The sequence below is a fragment of the Dipodomys merriami genome, unplaced genomic scaffold, assembly GCF_024711535.1.
Source record: "Dipodomys merriami isolate MVZ:Mamm:240054 unplaced genomic scaffold, mDipMer1.0.p SCAF_2, whole genome shotgun sequence".
Classification (NCBI taxonomy): Eukaryota; Metazoa; Chordata; class Mammalia; order Rodentia; family Heteromyidae; genus Dipodomys; species Dipodomys merriami.
Window position 1 is genome coordinate 58,856,461 of NW_027203381.1, and position 12,273 is coordinate 58,868,733.

The 12,273-nt window shown below is 37.1% G+C and overlaps 1 protein-coding gene across 2 annotated transcripts in view; it reads left to right on the top strand.

The window, feature by feature from the left end:
• The window catches only part of Vps8 (VPS8 subunit of CORVET complex), a 228,588-nt gene that overhangs the window by 179,510 nt on the left and 36,805 nt on the right, over positions 1–12,273 (top strand). For both annotated transcript variants that reach the window (XM_070029739.1, XM_070029740.1), the window contains 2 exons: positions 1,928–2,097; positions 5,320–5,485. In XM_070029739.1, the coding sequence (XP_069885840.1) occupies positions 1,928–2,097; positions 5,320–5,485 (336 nt within the window). The remainder of the gene's footprint in view (positions 1–1,927; positions 2,098–5,319; positions 5,486–12,273) is intronic.

Consider the following 12,273-nt stretch of genomic DNA (forward strand, 5'->3'; position numbering starts at 1 on the left):
TGGGTATTTTTTTCCTAGTTAAATTTTTCCTTGATTTTAATTTTCACTTACACGTGTATATTCCAGAATATGTATCTAATTAAAATTCAATTTTATTTTTTGATTCATTGGCAGTGAAACTAGTATCTTCAAGATGAAAGTATGAGAGATTTTCTGGAAAAAAAATGATTACAAAATTATAAGCCCTAAAAAGCAAGGGGCAGCATGAAATTTCAGAATAATGTTATATGAGTGTTATTTTTCATATTCTGAAACAGGTCATTGCTACTAACCAAAAGTTGTCATTAGTCTTCCTTTAACTCAAAACTATCTATACCTTTAATTCTTAGTAAGAGCCAGTGTGGTGTTTATATCCTTAGAGAAGATATGATTAAGGCATGTTAGATACAATGTTTGCTTTTTTAAGAATTTAAAAGAGAAGAAAAAGAAAATTTTAGTACACAACTATTTTTAGGAGGTACAAGAATTACAGTTTTATGCTGGGCAATGATGGCTTATTCTGAGATCAGAAAGATTATGGTCAGATGCCATCCCACCCAGGCAGAATAGTTCACAAGAGCTATCTCAATCCATAGCTGGGTATGGTGGTTCATACTTGTCATCCTAATTATAGTAGGAAGCTTAAATAGGAGGATAAAGTCAGGCTCAAGTTGCCTGCCTAGCAAGCATGAAGCCCTGTTTTCAAACTCTAATACCACCAAAAAAAAAAAATTGCTGTTTTGCTCAATATATTTTAATAGTTTAATAATAATCTAGATTCTAGATTATTAGAAGTAAAGCTGAGTATAAAGTAGAAAAATTTTGCCAACTGTGAAAGAATAGGAAAAGATAACATTGATTGAGAAGAATTAGGATAGTTAAGCAGTTAAAACAAAAATGTTTGCATTATAAGTAAAGTTAGAAGAGCTAAGCTATATAGCAAGGAGAGGTGAGTTGCCCCTCACCCTTCTCTGGGAACCAACTGGACCTCCAAATGATATATGTGAATGGTAGCAAGTAGTATCTTAAGACAAAAGTACTTTAGAAGCACAGACATCCTTAAAATAATGTGATAGCAGAGAAAAATGTCTTTATATGGTTTAAATAGATTCAAATGACTTAAAAAGTGCTGCTCAAGAAAATGTGATCTCTTCCCAAGGGAGATGAAAGCTGAGTAATGAGCATTAGCTTTTCAAGGGGAAGATTATTTAAAACATTGACATGGATGCAGTTTCAACCTAAAAAAAAAAAATCAGATCTAGTCTATTCTCTAACAGCCTGAGCCATCCAGGGAGGAGTTATTATATAAATGTAATTAATAGAGTTTGATTTGCATAGCCATTTGAACGCTATCAATATTGAAGCCACAGACTGGCAGAATTCATTTCTCAGATTGAATCTAGTAACAGACTTGGGAGTTTCAATGTATGACCATGCATGTGTAAAGGGTCTGGTATGGTGACTTATGCTTGTAATCCCAGCTACTTAAGTGGCAGGAAAAGGAGGATCACATTCAAGTCCAGTTCTGGGGGGGCAGCGGGGAAGTTAGCAAGACATTATCTCAAATACAGTTGGACATGGTAGCTTATGCCTATAATTCTAACTACTCTACAGGTATAGGTAGGGGACCGAAGTTCAAGGCTGGCCTCAGACAAAGTTATTGCCTGCCAGTCTCTTACCTGAAAAACAAAGCGAAAGGACTGAGGGCCTGTCATAGAATATTTATCTAGAAAATGTGGCCCTGAGTTCAATCCCCAGTACCATAATTAATTAATTAACTAACTACTTAAGCTTGTGGACTTTTGATGTCTGTTTTTTATAATTTTATCCTTTGGAATGTGCTCTTAATTTAGGTTGTTTGTAGTTGAAAAACAGACATTGTTTCTCACTCATCTCTATCTTTCGTTTTATAACCTTTTGCTTGTTTTCTTGTTTTGGTCTTTATTAGACTCTACTAGAAACAACAACCAGCCTTCTAAACCAAGATCTCCACTGGTCATTGTGTAACCTGAGAGCTTCAGTCACAAGAGGGCTGAATCCTAAACAGGATTATTGCTCAGTATGTCTGCAGCAGTACAAGAGACGCCAAGAAATGGCTGATGAAATTATTGTCTTTAGGTAGGAGAGGGAAGGGAATTATTACTTGTGTGACTTATGTACTTGTGTGACATTAGCAGGCAAGAGTGCATGCATATGGATTCACATTCCCAGTCATTCAAGCAAAGAGAAAGACAGAGTTTCTGCCCTTCCATTCTGCATGGGAATTGGGAGAAGGAAAGGAGTTAGGGTGTCAAGACAACAAATAAATTCTAGCTACTGAGATTGGTGGAAAAAAATGCAACTCAATACAGGGATAGAAGGATGGCATGTGCTGGAAAAGAGTGCTATTTTAGGAAAGCACAATGAGGGAAGGCGTCTCTGAGGAGATGACATTTGAACAGAATGAGAGAGGTAGGAATGAGATGCTGAGAGGCGTTTGAACTCCGAGTATATTTTAGGGGAGAGCTAACTTGCTGCTACATTAGATATGAAGTGTAAGGGAAACATTAATAATGTCTTTGGCCTAAGAAACTGGATGAACATGATATTCCTGCCCAAGATAAGGAAGAATAAGTGGAAGGAACTAATGAAATCAAAGGTTTTATTGTGCTAATTTTAGGCTTGAGATGGCTGTTAAACATGCAAGCAGGGTCTTCTGGTAGACAGACATTCTAATCAGAAATCTGGAAACATGTTAAAGCTGGAAATATAAATTTAGGAATCATCAGCGAAGAGATTCTATGAACTCACACTACAAAGAGAGAAGAGGCCTCGTGCACACATGTAGGACCTAGGTTTACAATGCTCATCTAGGCCTGCTAATATGGACTCTGGAACCAAACTGCTTGAGATCAAATCCAACTCTGCCACATGCCACATGAGATTTTGGACAAATTAAACCTCTTTTTCTATCTTCTTTTCTTCATGTGTAAGTTGAGATGGAAATGATTCCTCCGTCATAAGGTTTTGTGAAGCTGAAATGAGAAATGTATATAAGATACTTGACCAGCCTTGCATGAGTGAGAACTATGCTGCTGTCAACTTCACAGGAAGATTGGTAGATTTGCAGTTTGGAAGAAGATGGGTTTTTATTGAGCATTTACTGTCTACCCATTCCTATTCAAATAGTTGAGGAAAACAACAAAACAAAGGAACTGCTTTATGGAGTCTATAGTCTAGTGACATAGGCAGACAATAAACAAACAAGAGAAAACTAGACAGTAATTGCTACTCTGGAAAAAATAAGGCATGTTTAAGGACACAGGATTTGAGGGACTAGTATTTTATGTAGAGTGGTTAGGGGATGCCACACTGTTAACTTATGAACATAAATATAATTTTGAAGACTAATAAAAATGCAATGATGAAAATAAAACATGGTATATAGGAAAGAGAATACTGAAAGCACCTTATTTCTAAAGAGCAGTTGAGAAAAACCTCACTGCGCCAGGCAGCCTCAGACAGAGTGTTTCCCACAGGCATGTGGAGACTGAGGCAGCTGCATTTTAGTGCCCTGGAGCAGTAGCTGGTGAGCAGGCTAGTCAGCCTGAGCAGAAAGCAAGGGGAAATGACAAGAAAGGACTTAAGAGGAGGAGCAGAGGCCAGGTCATGTAAGAACTGATCATTAGAAGAAGTTAGATCCTCCCCTGAGATGAGAAGCTATTGGGTAGTTTGAAGGACAGGAGTGTCATGATTGATTTCTTTCCTCCTTTTTTTTCTTGTTTTGTTTTCTTTTTTCCAGTATTGAGGCTTGAACTCAAGACCTGGTGCTGTCCCTTAGATCTTTTGTTCAAGGTTAGCATTCTACCCCTTGAGCCACAATTCCACTTCAAGTTTTTTGGTGGTTAACTGGAGATAAGAATCTTACAGACTTTCCTGCTCAGACTGGCTGTGAACTACAATCCTCAGATCTCAGCCTCTTGAGTTGCTAGGATTACAGATGTGAGCAGCCAGCGCCTGGCTGCTTTATTCCTTTTTTTATTTTTATTATTTATTTATTTATTTTTGTTGTTGTTGTTCGTTGTAGGGCTTGAACTCTGGGCCTGGGCACTGTCCCTCAGCTCTTCAGCTCAAGGCTATAGTACTCTGTCACTTGAGCCACAGAGCCACTTTTGGTTTTCTGGTGGTTTATTGGAGATAGGAGTCTCAACAGACTTTCTTGCCTGGCCTGGCTTCAAACCACACTCCTCAGATCTCAGCCTCCTGAGTAGCTAGGATTATAAGTGTGAGCCACTGGCACCTGGCTTTGCTTTCTTAAGGGGTCAGTCTGATTGCTGTGTCCATAGATGGATTATGAAGGATCAGAAGGAAAAGTAGAGTGGCCAGTTAGGCAACTGCTGTAGTCTGTTAGAGAGATGGCCTTGGACAATAGCAAAGAACTTAGAAAGGAGGATTTGGAATATAATCTTAAAGTAGAGCTAATAGGATTTGCTTATAGTGAGAAAGAAAGAACAGTCAGGCTGACTTATTAGATATCCAGATGCTTATTAGATATCCAGACTAGAATTCTTAAGGAGACTAGGTAGGATTTAGGGTATAAGTTTGGAATAAAAGTATAAATTTGAGCCTGTGGTATTTTTAGTGTAAAACCAGGAGTAATCACAGCAGCAAAGGCAATAGAGAGAATGAGTATAAAAGAAATCAGTTATGAACAGAAAAAAAAAGCATAGAGAAGAGAAATAATATAAAGACTATATAAGAATAGAAAGACTATTTAACTGACTTGTGGGCTACTCCAACATTTTAAGTTGGAAAAAAAGGAGGAATCAGTAAAGACAACTGGGTCGTATTCAGTATTCAACTTCTAAGAGTTTGATCATTCATATAATCACTAGGGAATTTCTTCACAGGAATAGTGCAGCAGTGACATGTTATCAGTGTTTCATCAAGTCCTAACTCTTGCTTTGAATTTGATATGATAGACTACTAATATTATTCCACACTACTTAAATAACAATGACTTTTCCAGCTGCTGGATTGTTGTTTCTTTTTTTTTCCAATTACCTAAAATTACTTTCAAAACTTCATAGTTTGGGAATGAACAGAAGTTTAACTCATGCTCCAGGTGGCCTGTAGTCACAGAACTGTGATTGCGTTCAAGGGCACAAATATGAGAGTTTGGGTTTTTAAAAAGCAAAGTCAGCAGCAAGCTCATTTCCTTTCCCGATTCCTGCCAAATATAACTGGCAGTGCACTGCAGCCTATTAGGAACCTTTACATGTATAAGTACTCTCCACCACAGTTTGTGTTTGTGAGTTTTATGGTAACAAAAAGCATAGACTGATTGCCTTCATTTTGCAGCTGTGGCCATTTGTATCATTCATTCTGTCTACAAAACAAAGAATGCACCATAGAAATTGAGGGCCAAATGAGATGGACATGCTACAAATGCAGCTCAAGTAACAAAGTAGGAAAACTAAGTGAAAGTTCATCTGAAGTTAAACAAGGAAGAATAACCCCATCACAGGTAAGACCTGTTTCTTTGTCAAAGGGGACATAGCTTTTTTTATTGCAATATCCTTTTGGCTTTTCCTCATCTTCTTTAGAACTTATAAGCCTCAGCAGATTGACAATGGATATTGAGTACATGTGGCATCTTCTTGCTATTTGGTGTTTGAAGAGCCTCTTCTCTCAACTCAGCACTGAAAAACAAGACAGGTCCTAGAACTATTACAATAGAACCCCCTCTGTACAACTAATTTATAATCATAAAAAAAGAAAATGCAGCCAGGCTCCAGTGGCTACAACTAATTTATACTCATAAAAAAAGGCGCCAGTGGCCCAGGCCTGTAATCCTAGCTACACAGGAGGCTGAGATCTGAGTATCACAGTTCAAAGCCAGCCTGGGCAAGAAAGTCTATGAGACTCTTATCTCAATAAACTACTAGTAAACTACAAGTGGCGCTATGACTCAAGCGGTAGAGCACTCTCCTTGAGCTGAAGAGCACAGGGACAGCGCCCAAGCCCAGAGTTCAAGCCCCACGACCAACAACAAAAAGAAAGAAAATGCAAAAAAGTGGAATATGTCCTTCCCTTGAGAAGGTCATGAGAGGATGTAGACATGAATCTACCTTTGAGAACCTCTGACAGAGTAACAGGTCGGTGAGGGAAAATGAGTACTTGCCCATACTGAAGAGAACCTATGTGCCTAAGGACTTAGAATCACCAGTTTCTCAGGGATAGACCAAGGGTACCCTCCCTACAGGACTTTCTCTACCGATAACTTTCTTCCAAAAAATTAATGCAATATAAATTAATCAGCATTAACTTAGTGGTCATTTGTGAGATTTTTCATTGTCTTCATTGACTATATAGTTTTTATTGATTTTTGTGGCTTTTTTAAAAAGCAGGCAGTAGAGCAGAGTTTGAGCTCTACTGATTGACAGCTTTTGGGAGAACAGAACTTGACACACCAGAAGTCAGGAGTGACATCACCATTGTGTTGTACTAAGCTGCACTTCTCTGAAGTGTGACCACATTTGTTGCTTCCCACTCCTTTCTTGATAGCACACAATTCTGTAAGTGGCCTTCAGTGTCATGTAGCAAAAAAATTGGACCTGTTACTTTTCTCTTTTTTTTAATCAACTTTCAGTGTTGTATCAGAAGCAAAGCCAGAGAAGACCTCAGGACCACTACACCAGATAATAATTTAGACTTTCCTTACTCAGTATCAATCCTTACTCAGTAGCAATTCCATTTGTATTTTTACACAGTTTGTATTTTTACGCAGTTTGTATTAAATGGTGTACCAGGCATTGCATTATATGCTAGGGATAAAATGGCAGACAAGGGCTAGGAATGTGGCCTAGAAGTAGAGTGCTTGCCTAGCATGCGTGAAGGCCTGGGTTCAATTCATCAGTACCACATAAACAAAAAAAAAAGCCAGAAAAGGTGTTGTGGCCCAAGTAGTAGAATGCTAGCCTTGAGCAAAAGAAGCTGAGGGATAGTGTACAGGCCCTGGCCAAAAAAAAAAAAAAAAATGCAGACAAAATAAATGTAACTACTCTCAAGTTCTTACTTCAAATATCTGATACCTTTTCTAAGACTAATTCAAACAGCAATTCTATTATCTGGATACCAACTGAGTGTCCAACTCATGTTTGTAAAATTAGCATCACTACTTCTTTCCCTGCACCAGCCCATTCTATTTTTATCATCCTGGCTTTATTAAAATCTGATAAAGTTGATTTTTAAAATATATCCATGCAATATTGAGAGTGTTAATTAAGGTTTCTCAGCCTTGTGTGAAACCATTAACATTTTTATTTTAAGAAAATTTAAGCCAAGTGTCAGTGGCTCACACCTACAATCCTAGCTACTCAGGAGTCTGACATTGGAAGATCACAATTCAAAGCCAGCTCACACAGGTGCTCAAGGGACCCTTATTCTAGTTAACCACCAAGAAGCCAGAAATATGTCCCAGACCCTGCGTTCTAGCCCAGGAGAGGTACCAAAAAAGGAAAAGGAAAAGAAAGGAAGGGAAAGGGAAGAGGAAACAAGAGGGAGAGAAGGAAGGAAATTTTGCAATGAATATACTAATTCTGTAGTGCTATGGTTCTCATTAAATTTTAGTTCATGAAAGTGTTACTTTGTTCTCTTATTTCCTTTGAAAAATCTGTCATTCCAGATTCAGTTCCTACACACACATGGAGGGGAACACAGGAAGGGCCCCAGTGAATCAGAAGTCAGTTGGCTGGTATCCATTGCTCTACACAGAGTATAGATAATGCATTTGAAACACCTCACCTCCTTTGTAGCATGATTCTTCTATCAAATAGCTTTTTGTTTCATCTGTTATAGAGACTTATAATAATTGTCCTTTACTTGTTTATTCTCTGACTCTTAACTCAAAATCACTGCAACAGTTACCCTCAAAACTGTGGTCTTGACACATAGACATTCTTCCTGCCGTATTTATCTCATTTCTTTTTTTATCACTGATCAATTCATATCACCAGGTATTGTGATATATTAGTTGCCTATAAACAAGTTTCTATGGATATGTAGATATGAAAGCTTGTTTTCCTCTGGATAAGGACTTCTATTTTTAGCTGTAGAAAGGACCTGAATGGCTTTCCTTATCTCCCCACCCACACGCCCAAGTTTACAGCAGCTCAGTCTGAAGTTTCCCAGGCTGTTGAGTAGACCCTGCAAGTCCATATGATTCTCTTTTTGTTTCCTCTACGTTTTACTCACAAATGAAATGCATAGGACAAACTAATTTCAGCTGAAGTACTTAACATTCTACTTTTTTAACAAATATTATGCACATTAGTATGATCAAATAATTTAAATTCAATCAAATAATTTAAATTTCATCTTCAATCATTTTATTAAACTTACAGCAAATTCTGTCTTCATTGGTACTGATTATCATTAGATGAAATTAGCTTGCTATTAATTTTTTAGAAATGATTATTGGGCAATAAAGAATTTGAAAAACTCAAACTCAATATAAACTCAAAACGGGGATAGGGGGGAGTGAAACAAACTTAACTATGTCTCAGTTTCTGTTATTAACAAAGCTTGCTGTTCTTGAGAGCAGCCTTACAGGCTCAACAAAACCCCCCAAAATATTTACTTTATTTTATTTTGTTTTGTTTTTGTTTGTTTTTTTTTGGGGGGGGGGGTCCAGTCGTGGGGCCTGAACTCGGGCCTGGGTGCTGTCCCTCAGCTCTTCAGCTCAAGGCTAGCGCTCTACCACTTGACCCACAGCACCACTTCCGGCTTTTTTCTTTTTGCTTATGTGGTGCTGAGGAATCAAACCCAGGGCCTCATGCATGCAAGGCAAGTGCTCTACCACTGAGCCACCTTCCCAGGCCCCCCACCCCCCAAAAAAAATATTTAGACATTCACTAGAAACTTATTTTTGGTAGTACTAAAGTTTGAACTCAGGACCTTGCAATTGCTCTACCACTTGAGCCATATCCCTGACCCTAGAAGTTTTCTAGTATATTATTTGAAGTAGAGAGCTAAGAACATCTGTGGCTACTCCTTTTTTACTGGTAGGTAAATATGAGAAGATCCTTCAAACATACTCTGCTCACTTACCCTTAAGAATCACAGAGGGAGAGAATGAAATGAAATATACTAATTTTTGCTCCAGTACAAGAAGTTGGTTTTATCTCTTGGATTTTAGGATTGTCCTGAAAAATGTTTTTTCTTTATAATGTTGGAAGGAAATATATACTACTGTCAAGTAATTATTCAGAAAATGATATTTATTTCGGTTCACTGGTCATAAATTTCTGTTAACTATTGTACATTGCTTATTTATTTGAATTTCCAAATGAATGTTTGGTTATATGAGGTGTTTAATGTAAGAATGCTGGTATTAATGCCTTGTTTTTGTTTGTCCATTTTAATAATGGTCACATTATTAATGCTTAATAATGGTTACATTCAAATTAAATATACTAAGAAATGATATTTCAGTGTTTGGTGTTAGCACCTTTCTCAAAAGAATATTTTCTAAATTAAACTTATAAATTAAGTGAAAAGTAATATGTCTCAGAAGTACACAGAGATGATCAGTGATTCTAATATAAATGAAACTTTTTCAGCAGACTTTCATCCATTTTCTAATAAGCTTGTTATTATAGTCTAGTGCCAAATGATTAATCATTTTAGCCAATATTTCATGCCTCCCTTGGGCCAAAGACTGTTCTTGGTACTGTACAAAGTATAAATTGGTGAACAGCAAAAATAAAATAGAACAGACTCACCATCAGTAGCTTTATGTCAGTAGAGGAGCTAGATAATAAAGTAAATATATGTAATGTCAAATATATGGTTTTGAATTGTAATAGGTATGTAAGTAGGTATGTAGGGAAAGGACATAATATTATGAGGAAAGAAACATGAGGGAAATTTACTTTGGATTGGATAGCGGGGGGTGGGGGGGTGAGAGAGAGAGAGAGAGAGAGAGAGTGTGTGTGTGTGTGTGTGTGTGTGTGTGTGTTTAATTCTGTGTGTGTGTACACTTGCACATGGGAGGGGTGGTAGAGGGAACCCTTAAGATCAAATGTGAAGGATACAAAGAGAATAATCATGGGAAAATCTTTTTAGGCAAGAAAGAATAGTAGTCACAAAGGATCTGAGGAGAAAAACGACTGTTCAAGAATCAGAGGCTGAGCTGGATGTGGTAGTCTATGCCTGTTGTCCCAGCTACTTAAAGAAGCAGAGACAGGAGGATCACTTGTGCTCAGGAGTTTAAAACAATAATGAATGACAATAATAAGACCCTATCTCAAATATAATCAAATATATATATATACATATATATATATATACATATATATGTATATATATATATATATACATATATATATATATATATATCAGTGACTAAACAGAATGGCTAAAAAGGAAGATAGCAAGAAGTAAGGTTGAAGAGTTAAGTAGGCAAGGTCTAAGTAACAAGGTTATTATTAAAAGAATAAGAAACATTCATTGATTAAAACAGAGGAGGTGATTTGATCCAGTGATTGTTGTGGGAAATGGATAGTCAGCCACATCTCTCTTATGTGCCAAGTCCTCACCACTTTGCAGAGCTATATAATTATAGGTGCTGAAGAGCCTACAAGTTTGTGCAGCTATTATAATACAGAAAAAGGTTGTGTCCAAGAGACCTAAGTAAGTATGACATTAGTATTAAGAAAAAATTTAAAATCATTGTATAGAACTATCTTTGATGGAAATATAAGTTTAAAACTTAAAAAAAAACTTTCTGGTATACAATACATGATATATATTACAATGTACTTTAAATCATCCCTCTTAATTATATTTAAATAAACCTCATATTCAGAAAGAACCTTTCATTATATCATAAAATGTGAGAACATATTTTACCAGTGATTTTTTTTAAACATTAAAATAGCAACATGCTACTTTTGTCAACACATTAAACTGCCAAATTCCTATAACTACATATTAAACTGACACACATGTAAAAATACATGTGTATTTATTTTTGTAAGTACAGTGCTGTGAATGGGTGTCTCCCACACAGATGATGTGTTGAGAGCTCAGGCCCCAAATTTGTATATTGCTGGTATTTGGGTGTTCTTGGAAATGCACTTCGGTCATGAAGGCAAGGGATCAGGACCCTCATGATGGGACTAGGGCTTTATAAGAAGAGGAGAAAAGTCCCGAGCTAGCACTGCCCTTCACTCTCACCTTGTGATGCCCATTACTATGTTTCAGTGTAGCAAGAAAGCCCTCACCAATGTGCTCCTCGATCTTAGACTCTCAGCCTGCAGCATTATGAACCAAATACATGCCTACACCTGTGGTAGTCTGTTATAGCAGCAGAACATGGACTAAGTAGAATGTGAGGAGGCTGACATTTGTAAACCCTTCTAGTTGAAATGCCTGTTTTTACAATCCACTGTCCCTTACTTAGCCAGATATGTTTCAGAATTTATAACTTTTTGGAATTTATAAAGGTAATACCGGGACTTCCAATACTGGATTTGTTTGGAGTTTCTTGAGGGAGGAAAAAATAAAATATTTGAAAATAATGGTTCTTAAAATATTGGGCAGCAGACAATGGTAGACAGTGATCCTGTTTTTTCAAGTTGGGGGAGGGGAGAGCAAATGACTTAAAACGTAAAATTATCCTTAAATTACTGCCTAGAGAAACTTCAAGCCATGAGTCAGAAGGGGGCTAGTGAGATAGAGCTGCGCAGTCTCTCACAGTCAAAGAGAAAGAGCAAGAAAGCCAGCAGAGCCAAGGTAGCTAGAGTTTTGCAGGAGAGAATGAATATTGGACAGAGGAGAGAGTTCTTTGACTATTCAGTTGAATACTGACCCACTTATGTAAGGAAAGTTCTTGAGATCACAGAAGTACCACCTAAACGAATTTTAAGTGGGACATTGTCCTAAACTGACCTACAGTTAGAAGTAATGCCTATTTCTGCCAGCTAGCCTGGAAGGCTTTTTAATTCACAGGTCAGCACTGAGAACACTAAGTCTTACCCTGAAAAGGGAAAAGGGGATTTAACCCTAGACTAACTTCTGCTTTGTGATAACACCAACAGAGCTTGAAAACAAAACCTAAAAAAAAAAAAAAAAAAAAAAAAAAATCAAACTATTTCCTAGGATCTTAACCATATCTAGAAAAAGCTCAAGGATTTGCAAGGAATTTAAAATATATCCAACACCCTTGTTAAAAAAAATACCAGATAATAACCCCTGTTGTATTTGATCCTGGTGTCCTGCATCTTGTATATACATTTTTTTAATTTGGGG